The sequence below is a fragment of the Hylobates moloch genome, unplaced genomic scaffold (assembly GCF_009828535.3).
Source record: "Hylobates moloch isolate HMO894 unplaced genomic scaffold, HMol_V3 SCAFFOLD_8, whole genome shotgun sequence".
Lineage (NCBI taxonomy): Eukaryota > Metazoa > Chordata > Mammalia > Primates > Hylobatidae > Hylobates > Hylobates moloch.
Window position 1 is genome coordinate 57,103,137 of NW_026652283.1, and position 13,915 is coordinate 57,117,051.

A 13,915-nucleotide genomic window follows, 5' to 3' on the forward strand; every position below is an offset into this window, starting at 1 on the left:
CTTCTGTGAAAGGACTGTATTGCCTATTCTAATAAATGGAAGAGTTTATCTCACAATAGAAGCATCTAGAATAGGTCCCAAGAGTCGTGAGCCTTTAACCCTCTTTTCAGTCTTCAACTATATCTCATAGATATCATTGGTATAGCATTTTAGATCCGTCAGAGGATCTTCTATCTATTTAGGTGGATATTCAGAAAAAAATTATGTACCCAAGGATTTACTTATATCAAAAACTCAAGGGTTTCTTCAATAATAAAACTTCTTTAAATCAATTTATACTTTGATTTTTAATACATATTTTAAAGCTTATTTGATCATTGTAGTAAACCACTGAAACAGTGCAAAAGGTGTTGCTATACCCATTTTTCCAGGTGAGAACATTGGGGCCCAGAGAGGTTAAGTGACTTGCCCAACATCATGTAATTGTAATAGCAATGCTGGCAGATCCAGTAATGTTCCCTAGGGCTTCTAACTCCTTACTTCTTCTTTTTCTTCTTTTAATTATCCAAACACAGACCCCAAGCGTAAGCATAGGGGTCTGTGTTTTGGGCAGCCTCGACTCTATTCATCTAGCTTAACTTACCAGGGAATGAGGTTCTCCAGTTACCGAGGAAACAGGACACTTCTTCTTGTCTTCATGAGAGGAGTAAGCCCGGGTAGCCCACTGATCCAAGTATCCTTTGGGAGTGTAGATGCCACAGTCTACAATGCTGGTTTTTCTCTCAAAAGGTTCACATATGCCATCTCCCTCATACATGTAGCAAAGGCTTGGCTCTCCTGCCAAGAAATATTGTGTGACACAGAAAGAGTGTTTTCATAAATGTCATGAAAAAAATGAACATGGGAATGTCCACAACATTTCTTCTCCAGCCCACCGAAGAGAATTCTGCAATTGCCTGCCAGTCTAATGCCTACCTCAAACACACAGATACACATACATCCCATACATCCCTAAAGAAGAAGGATTTTTTCTCATTGGAAGAAAGGTAGAAACCATCTATGTTATAAAAGTACAGAAACAGTTGAGATCAGGGGAGAAAGAACAGGGAGAAAAAAAGCAGCTGTAGGATGGTTGTGGAAAGAAATTTTAAGTAATAGTTGAGTAAGATATTTGGGGGAAACTAGAGATATAAGATAGGTAGGTAAAAGAAGAAAAGAATCTAAATAAATTCTATCATGTATTACATATTTGAATCTTTCTCATAGTTTTTGAAATATTGAAGTATCATGGGGGATTTGTTCTCAATCACTTTTTGTTGCTTAATTGTGTTTCTTCAACTGCGTGACTGCTATTACACTGGAGAATATAGGCTCCAGGCTTTTGAGGCTTACATATGTATTAATTTTTTTTTAGTCTTAGGACAACCCTGTGAGGTGTGTATTTTGTTTCTTTTATGATAGGAAGCCTGAGTCTCAGTGATTTTATGTGACTTCGTAGAGGACCCTCGAATGGTAAGCAATAGAGCATTAATTTGAGTCAGGCTTAAATCTAAGAGCCAGAATGCAGGTTCAGCAGCTCACTGAACACTGCCTCAAACTAAGACAGAGGGGCTGTCTTCAAAAGCAATCAGGTGATAAATGAATATCTAAGAAAATATATTGGGGTTGTAAAGCCAGCTGGTATGCACTGGACAAGGTCCATTCTTGCTCATACAATAACTCCTAGTAAGTGAATAGCACTGACTCTTTATAGATACATAGACACACTGCCTTCAGATGTAGATAGCTGAGAAACACATACAAAGCCATTTAAGTTCTGTTGTATTTTTTACCAAAATATGAGACAATTAATATTAATGGCACAATTCAAATTTCCATTTTCTATTTAAAAATAGGACATGAAAATAAGATTAAGATTCAAAATAACAACACCTAGGTATATATTCAATAAGAGCATTACTAAAATTTACTGTTACTATTTCCTTTTTTTCACGTTCAATTCTTCATAGCAATACCACAGGGCTGTTCCAGTAATTTGTCAGCTGTCCATCAATATATAGTTATTAATTATTCTCTTAACAATTTCCTCTAAGACCCTTCTGTGGTAAATCTATCTCTACTTGCCAGATATAAGCCACTGTCCACAGGACTTGGCTGAAAGTCTATTTTGGGCTTTCAACTCATGCATTTCATCAAACCTACTTAAATCACTCTCCAAAGCCAATGTATGTGCTTTTGGAATGACTTTCCCATGATGATTCTCTCTCTCTCTGTCTCTCTCTCTCTTTCTCTCTTTACATGTGTGTGTAGTTTTGTTTTGTTTTTCTTCTTATAATCCAGTAACTACTCTTCTTGCTTCTTGTCTCTAATTTTTTGAGCACAGACTCAAAATTTCTGTTTATGTTTCTTTCAAATTCATCTGAAAATAACTGAATACTTTAAAAATATATTTTACAATGGTTCCTTCAAACCTGATCTTCTGAGAAATAATGGAATATAACTATGTGCTTAGCATATGATGAACTTATGGTTCACTGAAAAAATGTCTAATGCTGGAATATATCATTTTAACCTTACCCTGTATAGTTAAAACAATTTAAATATAGTCTTACTGGAGTTGAAGGAAATAGCTAAATTTTATGAGATCAAATGTGATAGACACAAAATAAGGTCTGCTCTTAGGTTAAATAAGACTTGAGCTGAACTGAGGAAAGTTCAGTGTTTGGAGAATATATATTGTATTTAATATGAGACCACTATGTGGCTACCAAAAAGAAATAATGCTAACAGAGGTTGTGTTAACAAATACTTGTGTACAGAAGAGGGAGGTAATCGGTTCGATGTATTCTGCATAGCCAGACCACATCTGGAGTATTGGATTCCCTTCTGGGCATTGACCACATGAAGCATGCCAGTTTGGGGTAAATAACAAAGGGTCTGGAAACCTAATCACATGAGGGGATGTTTGGATTGGAAAGGAGAATAATGGAGAGGTATTTCAAATATCTGAATGGTAGTCAAATAAAACAGAAAAAATATATATATCCTCTGTAGTTTCATAGCAGGAAAAACGCACTTGATTAAGCATGAGGAAAGCTGAGTTCTAGGGCTGGCTCTGCAAAGATTTCATTGTATGCCCTTGGATGAGTCACTAAAATGTTCTGAGCCTCAGTTTTCGAACTGAAAAAAAGGGAAAAAATTTTACAACAGATAAGGCCATTTGTAAACAGAATGGTCTGTTTCAAGGTTCATTCTTCACAGCTAGAATTAGGTAAGCAAAAGCTAGAAACTCATCTGTCATGCTCTGGTAGGAGGCATTTCTGTAAGACAGAGAAGCTATACTCTAAGTCACTGCTAAACTTGTACTCATGAAAAGATCAGGGACTCTATCAGACTCATGGTACACAACAAGCACAGAATACATGGTACCACTGAACATATAGCACACAATGGGCCTTTTTTAAATAGATGGATGGATGAATTTGTGGAGAGAGGACCACCAACATTCTATGATTCAGGTCTGGCTCTGGAGAGCAGGGACATTTGTATATTCTGTATAGTACTTAACACCTTAATAAATTATACATAATTGTAATCACATTCTACTTTATCTTAAGATTTCAAAACATTAAAATATTTTTAAATGCACTGCTATTTTAAAAACTTCAGTGTGTGGTTATGCTCCACCAAATCATTGCAATCTATGCAGATGACAATGGAAAATAATCTGCATCTAAGAAACCTGTTGATGATAGCTTTAATCAGAATTGGAAAAGTGTTGTAGACTGCCTCCCTGGAGTGGCAAGAGTCTAGAGTTAAAAGCACCTTATACTCTAGAGTCAAAGTTAAAATTTTTACCAGTGATTCTCCAAGGCTAAAATATGTTAGGATCCTCTTTTCTTCTTCATGATTGAATCTATTACACACAGTCACCAAAATATGTCTTGCATTCGCTTTGGCTTAGAATGTTTCCTTACCCTAATTTGTATGTAGAGTCCATATGATTGTGCTACTTACCTGACATATTGGCATTACCCTGGAGGATCCAAGAGAAATCCCTGGTAACGTTAAGCTAAGAAGCAGTATAACCTAATGGTTTACCACGCAGATTCTAGAGCTGTACTTCCTTAGTTCAAATGCTGACTTTACCACTTCTAGCTGCATAAATGAAATCAAGCTATTTAAGCTCTGTGCCTCACTTTGGCTTTCCCACAGTTATTCTAAGGATTGACTGAGATAATACCTGTGAAACAATTCATGCCTGGCATACAAGGGACACATCAAAGGTTATTATTATTATCACTAAGCTAGATGTTACAGGATATCAAGAACTCACAAAATAATACACCTCTAAAGGTAGGACACAATCTTAGACTGGAACTCTTGAACTTACCTACACAGTTGAAACCTTCCTCCAGCTCACACACCTTGGAGCAGCCATCTCCGCTCACAAGGTCTCCATCATCACACTCTTCTCCCAGGCTCCTAGAGGGTAAAATATATATACATATATAACACACACAAAAAATTTTTCTTGTTTAGCTACCATCATTTAAAATTCTTACAATTTCTCAGTATATATTAAAAAGTGCAAGTTGGAAAAAAGTAGGAGCTAGAAGAATGCTTTTGCAGAAAATAAAAACAAACATAAGGATATATAAAGTAGATACAATTTAAGCAATAATTGGTGGTTGGCATATCCAGTGGGTTGTGGGAATTCCTAGAAGTTAAGTAGCTCATGGCTCAGAAACATCTAGGAGATCCATGAGGGTCCTGATGATGATTGTGGGAGAGGGTCTTAAGCTTAGAAAAGCCCTGCCAGCCCTATAATGAATAAAGGCTTAAAATAGCTGATGATGGTAAGAAGAAAGCCTGCCTATCTGTGTGGTTTCATCTATTCATTTTTATCTGGTATTTCTTTATGTTTTCGTTTTTTTGTTACATAAAGGTGCAGTTGTCATAAAAATTAGGATTTTGTAGAATTCAATCTCCTGTTCATATCCCCAGAGACTTAAGCAGCCCCTCTAGGGCATCCTTAGGGCTCAGGGTCCTGTCTTTACTCCCTACTACCACCTGGTGACAGCTAACATATATTGCAGGGAAGAAACAAATGCTAAGAGAAGAAAAATGTTTTTGTTTCCAACCTCAAATGCTAATGCAACAGATGACAAAATTTGAACTGATGTGGGGGAGTTAGTTTATGGTGAAAGGGACATGAAGCAATTCATGGAAACAAAATAGATAAGTTTGGGTTGATGCGCCTATGAAAGAACCAATATTTGCCTATTGTAAAATGGATGAGGATTACCATTTTTTTCTCCTTACTTTTTTCATGCTCAAAATGGACATATATTTTAACTCAGTAGATAAAGGATTTGGAATGTTAAAGTGTTTTCAGACCCAGAACATCATAAATAGCTCTAATCTATTGTTTAAAGTACGCCTCACTAGGATGAATGAAAGATTAAATAATTACAACTGAGAATGGTTTAAAAGGAATTAAATGTATGCTATGAACACAGTGATATAGTAATCATATTTTAAATGGCAAGCTGGAAGTGGAGAAGGCTAAAAGTGATATAAAAACAACATAATTGAAGAAATTAAGGAAACTTCAAATCATTTTTCTATATAAATGCAATGCAGTTCAATGAAAAGAGACTGTACTGGGGACCTAATTAAATGTGTGCTATATCCAAGAAGTCTCCAAATACTTTATGCCTTAATGTGCTTATTTATGGGGAGAGGATTAACCTTCATCTGTGTTTTGCTACAAGGAGTCCAGGAATAATCTTGGAGGTCGGCAACTTTATATTTTCATTTTGAAGATAATCTAAACAGTCAATATAAGCATGCTATGTATCATCTTGTGCCATGTGGCCCAACAGAAATGCAATGAAAACCACATTTTTAATTTTTCTAGTAGTCATTTAAAAAGTAAAAAGAAACTGGTAAATTTAGTTTTAATAATATATTTTACCTAACTCAAGATATTCAAAATATTATTTCAATCTGCAGTCAGTATAAACTGAGGCATGTTACATTATTTTTGCATACTAAGTCTTTGAAATCTAGTGTGTATTTTTCACTTACAACACATCTGAATTCAACTATTTGATCTGTATTTAGATTTTATAAAATTTATAGTTGAAACATTAGATTTACCTGCCCAAGTTGTTCCAAATATACTTGAAGATTTTCCAATAACCAAATTGAGTTTTGGTTTTTAAACTAAATATAAATTACTTAAAATTAAATAAAATTATTCAGTTTTTAGTTGCATTTGGCGTATTTTAAAGGCAAAAAGAGCCACCTATGGTTGGTGGCTCCTATATTGAACAGCACAGATTGAAATGATTAACTTCTATATGAATACTGTTTATAATTTCAGGGCCCTGCATTGTGCTTGTTTTGGTGGTCCTATTGACAAGTGATATCCAAATGATCAAATGATTGGTATGGCTTCTTCTTGTTTTATGTGTAATGTGGTGCATTTGGCTAAGCCAGATTTGGTGTTACATACCTTCCCATTGGATGGAAGCGCTAGTTACACAGAGAAGAAAACACAGGCAGAAGCTTCAAGGAACATTTTGATAAGTAACCTTGTGAGACCCAGTAGCCAAGCAGTGCTGCCTTAGATGAAGCTGCTTTAAGGCATGTGAGAGAATGTGCAAAATCAGGGTAGGGAAAGAGTCCTCCACCCCTTTCAGCCCCACATCCTCCAGGCAGAAATGGCACCCTGGAGCTGCAGGGTGGCCACCATCAGACAGCTGTCTTGGAAGACACTAGGGCAGAGGGCAGAGTGTTTTGTTCAAGGAGGGTCCTGCCAGGGTAGTAGTGGTGACCCAGCCCCCCAGCACATTAACCGGTGGGCTTCAGGTTTAAAATGAAGCAACCAAAACAGAGATAACAACAACAGTGTCAAGTGGACTTGTCCTCTGCAATGTGAAGCATCCCAGGGAGAAATCTGATTTGAAATGAAGGAGGGAAGGTGGCAGGCTGAGTTAGGCAGCAAGGGACAGTACGTGAGCAAGGTTGAGGTGACCTCAATGGCTTCCACATATTATCGAGGGCTGGGAACATTTTAGTGTTTATACTTCTATGACAAGGAATAGACTTACTATAGTTTCAGGATCTTAGAAGATTGAGGAGATAAACAATGTTGAGTGACTGCTAAATGATGGGATGGAATCCCAAGAAAGGCTACAGAATTGATTCCCATTAGGGCTTCAATATCCGATATATTTTCACCTGGTCTGGCAAAATAAAAATAACCCGTCTTATTAGGATGCAAAATCTAAGACAAATAACAGTGTCTGGCTTCCAGCCTCCTCATCCCAGGAGCTTTATATAATTAACAAATAGATAAGCATTAAAGTTAGGTTGATGTAGGGTGATCAACTGTCCAGGATTTCCTGGGACTTGGTATTTTTAGTGCCAAAACCGGGGAAGTCCCAGGCAAACCAGAATGAATTAATTAGTCCTCTATGCTAATATCACAAAAGGGCGACAAGAAAAGTAACATGGTAAGTTAAGAAACAGAAAGGGTGATTCCATTTCTACCTTGGCGATGCCTACAGAATAGCTGGAAATTATATTGTTATCAGTTCTACTAAGGGCTGCATGAGAAACTGAAGATCCGACGGCTATACTGAATTTCCTCAGATCACACACCTCGTTAGTAGAACAGGCCATTTGTTCAAAAGAGATCCTCTTTCAGCATCATTTGATGAGTAACCTTCTTCTTCATAAATTCCTTCCCTGAATCACTGTCCAGCAGTTGCTTGCTGAGGCCATAAAAGGGGCCCCCAGATAATCAGCCTCAATACCTCAATACTCTGGGGTTAGCTATAAGTAAAAGTGGGTTCCTCCATAACTATGTAGAGATGCCAGATCTCAAGACCTGACACAACCAAGTCCCAGATTTTAGAATTTCAACACTAGAATCAAATGGTGCCTTGCTCCCTATATTCCCAAAACAAGTCAAACTCCTGAAACTTCTGTTCGGAGAACAGTGTCCCTGCACACACACACACACACACACACACACACACACACACACACACACACACACACACACACACACACACACACACACACACACACACACACACACAAAATACTCACTCTGACACCTTCCCATCTCCACAATAAGGAGCTCCATGAATGTGGTTCAGAGGAGGCGAAGCTTCTCCCAGTTCTCCTCCAGCTTCAGCTAGAACTTGGTACTGATACATCTGCCCAGGTGTGACCTCCCTGTGGAAACCAAAGGGTCTGTGACCACTATAGCCACAAAGTGAGGCATGCCCTGGGTCCTTTGTTGATGGTTTTCAGAAGTTGAAGGGAAATATTATGGGAAACATAAAGGTCAAACATATGCTGCATTGTCTAAAACAAAGATCAGGGCACAGTCTTCCCAAGCACCAGAAGGTTTGAAACCATATTTATTTCTGTATCACCTGTGCGTTGCACAGAGTAAATGTGCAGTAAACTCTTGCTGCATTAACACTGAACTTAACAGTCCTAGTCAATCTAGGAAGATGGTATTTCAAGTGCATTTTTACCATGTTAAAACAAAACACAACTATTTAAAAGCCAGTCTTCTGTATCATCAAAGTAATCAAAGAAACTGGAAACGAAAGCTTCAGAGTTTGGGCTCAGGAAGGCCCCCTTCTTGGGTCTGTGATCGTAGTTTTCTCTCAAGAGAATTCGTGTCTTGAGAAGACTGAATCCTTAGGAGTAAGATCAACTGTCTCATAACAGCAGGTAGGAACACCTTTTGTCACAGTTTGGGGGAAGCAAGAAGTTCCACAATTAGAAATGCATTAAACAACTCCCCACCTCCAAATCTATTAAAGTGTGTAGGTATCAGGAATGGAGTTGTATCAGTTGACCCCAGAGATGAAATGAGCTTGTCAGACTCTCTCTAGAGCCTGGGTGCACTGATTTTGTGGTGAGGGTGAAAGGCAAGACACTGAGAAGAGGAAAAGGGCTCAAGAAGGGGAGCTTCTGGTCCCAAAGACAAAATTTGCCTTCATCTTAATTTTGCCCAGTGCCTGCCCTAATTGGAAAACTACCACCAAAGTCAAGCTAGGATGGGAGTTACTTAGTGAAACAGGATCTCAAAGGGTTGCTGGGACTACCGTGAGTGGCTGCCATCAGTATTCTGCCATGGTTCTCTCTTCTTTAATAGACTTTTCAACTCACCCACAAAGCCTCCACTCCCTCAGCTGATGCAGCAACCAGCAACCAGGAAATGTCTCAGGGTTTCAAAAACATCTTTAAAAACCTCTGTGCTGGCTTTTAAGTATTTTAATAGAAAAGAAACGTAGATATTAAAGTCTTTTAAATTTCCAAATTAGTTACCCCCACATCCCCCAGGGAAGCAAATCTCTCATGAGAATGCCAGATATTTCTAAAGCAAAACCAATTTTATATCCTAATCAATGCTGACAGTTTCCCTTTACAAGGCGGTTTCTGTCAGACTGCTTGTCCAGCCATGCATAAAAGCTTCACACTTTTCTGTGGCTGGCGAAAGGACTGGATGGAAACATCAGCATGTGTTTACTTTTCTTGAGGAAAAACTCAGCGGCAGGTAGCCCAAGCCCTCCAGGATCTGAGTTTGTAAAAGACAGAGTGTTACTGAAGCAAGAGGATCAAAATGAGATCCAGTTGAAAAATTGGATTTTAATTCCGATTCTGCTATTTACTAGCTATTGAAACAAATCAAAGTTAAGCCTCAGATTTTCCATCTACAAAATGAGATATTATTGGCCTTAAACGTGTGTGTGTGTGTAGCAAATTAGATAACAAATGTCATCTTCACTGCCTTATTTAAGAAGTTCAAAATGACATCTTTTTTCTTTTTAAAGCTACCTTTGCATTTGCATTAGCTTTTTGGTCCTTTCACTATCTTCTAGTTCTAATTGACAGAGCAAATATGGGAAGAAAAATGTAATGAAGCTCAAGGTGGACATTTTTCTCTACTTTTTCTGTAGCTATGGTAGACTGCCAAATGACTACCCTATCCCCAATGTTCCCCTCTATCATGTGACTTTGCTGCCTCTCTCATCAAAAGGGAGGGTTTATTTTGCCACCCATTGAGTCTAAAATTGCTGTGTGACTTGCTTTGGCTAGTGGAACATTATCATGAATAACATAAAGCAAAGATTTGAAAAGTGTAAGCATTTGGGGCTTGCCCTCTCTGCTGCTGGAAACCCTTCCACTACCATGAGAAGCCCAGGCCAGGCCTTGAGAGACCATGAGGAAAGAGGCCCTCATCTCCCCAGCCATGCCAGCTGTCTCAGCTGTGCGGGAGGTCATCCCGGGCCATCTAGTGCCAGCCAAGTCAGTCTAGATGAGAGCACTCAACCTACCTATAGAATCATGAGAAATAATGTTTGTTGTTTTAACCCACTACCTTTTGTGATGATTTCTAATGCAGCAAAAACTAACTGACAGCATCTCTGATAAAACTTTGTTTTGCCCTAGTTCTGACCTCAGGGCAGTCTCCAAAGAAGGTTATGAGGTCAAGAGAATTTGCCTTTGGAGGTACCAGCCTCCTGCTCCAGATATTGAGTTCTTTGTAAGTAAGGACCTCATCTTAGTCTGTGCCCCCAGCACTGAACATGCATGCAGTGCCAGGAACATAGTAGAACTCACTAAATGTAGGAAGAAAAGACAGAACTAAGAGGAAGAGGAGAGCTGGAAGAGAAAGATAAAAGAGAGTTGGTTGATGGGGTGTGGGAGGGGGAAATGAGAGAAGGGGAAAGAATGAAACACATATCATGAATGGGTCATGGAACTGAGTGTATCATCTCGTCTGCCAGGCCCTTGGCCTCCTTGCATAGCAATAGAAGAATTGACTATACCTTATAAATGTTATGGGGTCTGTGGCAGACGATCAGACAGCTAAAGCAAAGAATCAGAAATTAAATTGTCACCAGACAGGAGTATCTGATTCTGATCAACTTATTTGTGGCAATTATGTTCAGTTCAACTGAAACATCTCATACACTAACCTGTTTTGTCCATAATCATCACGATGGCATCAGCAATCAGACACCTGCTTGCCCCTTTCTGGGAAGTGTTTCTCTTTACCTCAGATATGCCACTTTACAGTAAAATCCCCTCTGAAAGTCTAAACATTCCTCCAACTAAGGGCATGGCTGAATATTAAAAAGTGGGGAAAAAGTAACAAAACCCACCCCCAGAGCCCCAGGAAGCCCCATAGTCATGCTACCAAACTCACACGTCCATGAACTTCCTGTGAGAATGTGTCACCACCACGGGCAAACCACTGGCAAATGGGGGATCGCGGAGAACCTGGTACCTCACAGGCCTGCAGCCAGAGCACAAGGGACTGTGGGGCTGAGAAGTCAGGAGTGCTGCGTCAATCTCTATCCTCTCGTCAAAGGTGTAGACTTTCACCCCTGAGACCTTCCCATCCACGTGCAGTTTGATGGTGAGTGGGATGTCACAGAAAGTGTCTAAGGGGCCCAGGTGCACTGACTCCTTGTTTTCCAGCAAGATCTCTGTGTCAAAGAGGACCTGCGAGGACTCCATGAAGAAGGAAGTGACCCACAGGGTGAGGGTGTCGGCTTGGACTGGGTGTTGGAAGAGCAGCTCCAAGCTACAGCCTTCTGTGGGGCAGGGGACCGTCATGTTCATGTGGTACAGGTGGACCTCAGGGCTCCAGGCCTGTAAGCTCGGCTCGCAGGGCTGATCCACATCAGGAGGCCCTGGGGGAAGATTAGCAGAAAGATACATCAGTAGCAGCCATTAAAAGTCAGAAAATGAGTAGCCCTTAGCAGCCAGAGAGAGGAACTATGGAGAGAACTTTTAGAATTCCTGTAGAAGTTGGTCATCTTAGCAGGTTAGATCTTATGTACTAGTAAGAACAAAGATGTAAAAGTAAAAAGCATTACACTCTTGTTACCCCATCCCTGTACATGGTGCCCTTAGCAAGAGGAAACCCACCAGGAATTGGGAAGGAAGCAACCCAGATCCTTGGTGGAAACATGAGACTAATGCAGAGAAGTCATGTCCTTAAAGAATCCTTGAGCAAAGAATTACATGTGATTAGTCCATTCATAACTTACGATAAATTAATGCTTCTGAAGACCAGTGATTTCACTCTGTCACTGCAATCTTTGTAGGGCTCTTCACAAAACTGCTTTCATTCCCTAAGATCCCACCCTGGCAATCCTTACAACTGATGGTTAGACGAACTTTAAAACCATACATTGAAATTTCCCTTTCAGTTCAGGTATGTGTAAGCAGGTAGGTAACTGCAGGCAGGAAATATAAACACATATTATGGAGTGGGGAAAAAATGAAGATTCAGTAGCCAAATAAAAATGTAATGATAAAAAATCAAATATCACGAATCTAGGAAAGTCAGCTCCATGGAAATAATCTACCCAAATGGTTTTCTTTTCTGTCATGTGAGGGGAGTTGAAGAGAGAGTGTTGAATCGAGAACCAGCAGAGTCAGCTCTCCTGTGCCCTTAGCTGAGTGGCTGTGGCACATCTTTCTATGCCTCAGTTTCTTCTTTTAGAAAATAAGTGATAATGTTTAACCCTGCCTTACTAGGGCAGTGTAGATCTATACAATGTTCTACAGAAATTAAATATCTACATTTACCAAAGTAGAAGTATTTAGCCCTTCAAAATTTGGAAAATAAATTATGTCCCAAAGCCCAGAGAAAACCAGTTCAAACATTGCAATTTCCCTTTCAGTGCAGGTATGTGTGAGCAGGGAGGTAGCTGCAGGGAGAAACTGCAGGCAGGAAATAGAAACACATATTATTAATTTCAAAAATATGTGTGTGCAACTGTGTGTGTGTGTGGTGTGTTACATCTTATGGTTTTTATTGTTTTTTGCCTATATTGTGGGTTGATTCATTTATTATGAGTTGATTCATTAATTCAACAAAAATTGGTAGTGTAGTTCTTTTACACCAAGAACTAATCTAGGTATTAGAGATAGAGGAGTGAGCAAGAGAGACGAAAGTCTTGCCTTTCTATATGTTACAATAAAGTGATAGATGCAACAATAAATATATAAAGCGATATAAAGTATAATATTAAGTAGTAACGATATCTGTGAAGACAAGTGGAGAAACATAAGGGAATACAGAATTATGAAGTGAGGCTGGGAGCTATTTTAGATTATGAAGCCAGAAAATTCTCACCATGAAGATGATGTTTAAGCAGGGAATATGTCTGTTTTAGTTTTCTAATCCCCATGGCATTTAGAAAATAGTTGGTGGTTAAGTAGTGTTCATTAGACATATTTATAAATACACGTGTTTGTGCCTTCTTTGTTAGAGATTACCCTTATAGTGTATATTTTAAATATGACCTGGTTCTTCACCCTTTCAAAGCAAAGACCAGTATTTCTTATTAATCATATATACTTAGTTCATTAATGATTTATGAATTAATGCTTGTGAAGTCCAATGTTAGTAGTCCTAAAAACTTCTCAGTTTGTCTCATAATTATTATTATATTATTATTAAGCCCCCAATACTAGCAGAATAAAGGTCCTTGGAAATCAACCTAACAGCAGCACTGCCAGTCAAAAAGTTTTTATTATGACTTCATGTTAAGGCATGAAATGGAAGCCCTAAAAGTTGACTTGGTTTGCCTCAAGACACAATACAAGAATTAGAACCTGGAACTTCTAATTCTTTTTACCTCTCTCAGATAACTGATTTTTCCCCCTAGAATTAAAAAAGAAAAAAATGCCGGGTCAGGGAATCAAACAAGCATTAAAACACCAGCACAGGACAGACTGTTTGCCACACACACACAAAATGGCCCTTTATGAAATGCGAATCTCTATTTAGAGTCCAATGCAGTAAATTTTTTTTTTTTTTTTTTTTGAGACGGAGTCTCGCTCTGTCGCCCAGGCTGGAGTGCAGTGGCACAATCTCGGCTCACTGCAAGCTTCGCCTCCCGGGTTCACGCCA

The 13,915-nt window shown here is 39.0% G+C and overlaps 1 protein-coding gene across 1 annotated transcript in view; it reads right to left on the minus strand.

Moving 5' to 3' along the window:
• PAPPA2 (pappalysin 2) overlaps nucleotides 1-13,915 on the minus strand; it is a 298,454-nt gene that overhangs the window by 144,506 nt on the left and 140,033 nt on the right. The window contains exons 7-10 of the mRNA XM_032160910.2: nucleotides 11,192-11,681; nucleotides 8,068-8,196; nucleotides 4,334-4,425; nucleotides 584-777 (exon numbers count right to left, since the gene is read on the minus strand). Of these exons, the coding sequence (XP_032016801.1) occupies nucleotides 584-777; nucleotides 4,334-4,425; nucleotides 8,068-8,196; nucleotides 11,192-11,681 (905 nt within the window). The remainder of the gene's footprint in view (nucleotides 1-583; nucleotides 778-4,333; nucleotides 4,426-8,067; nucleotides 8,197-11,191; nucleotides 11,682-13,915) is intronic.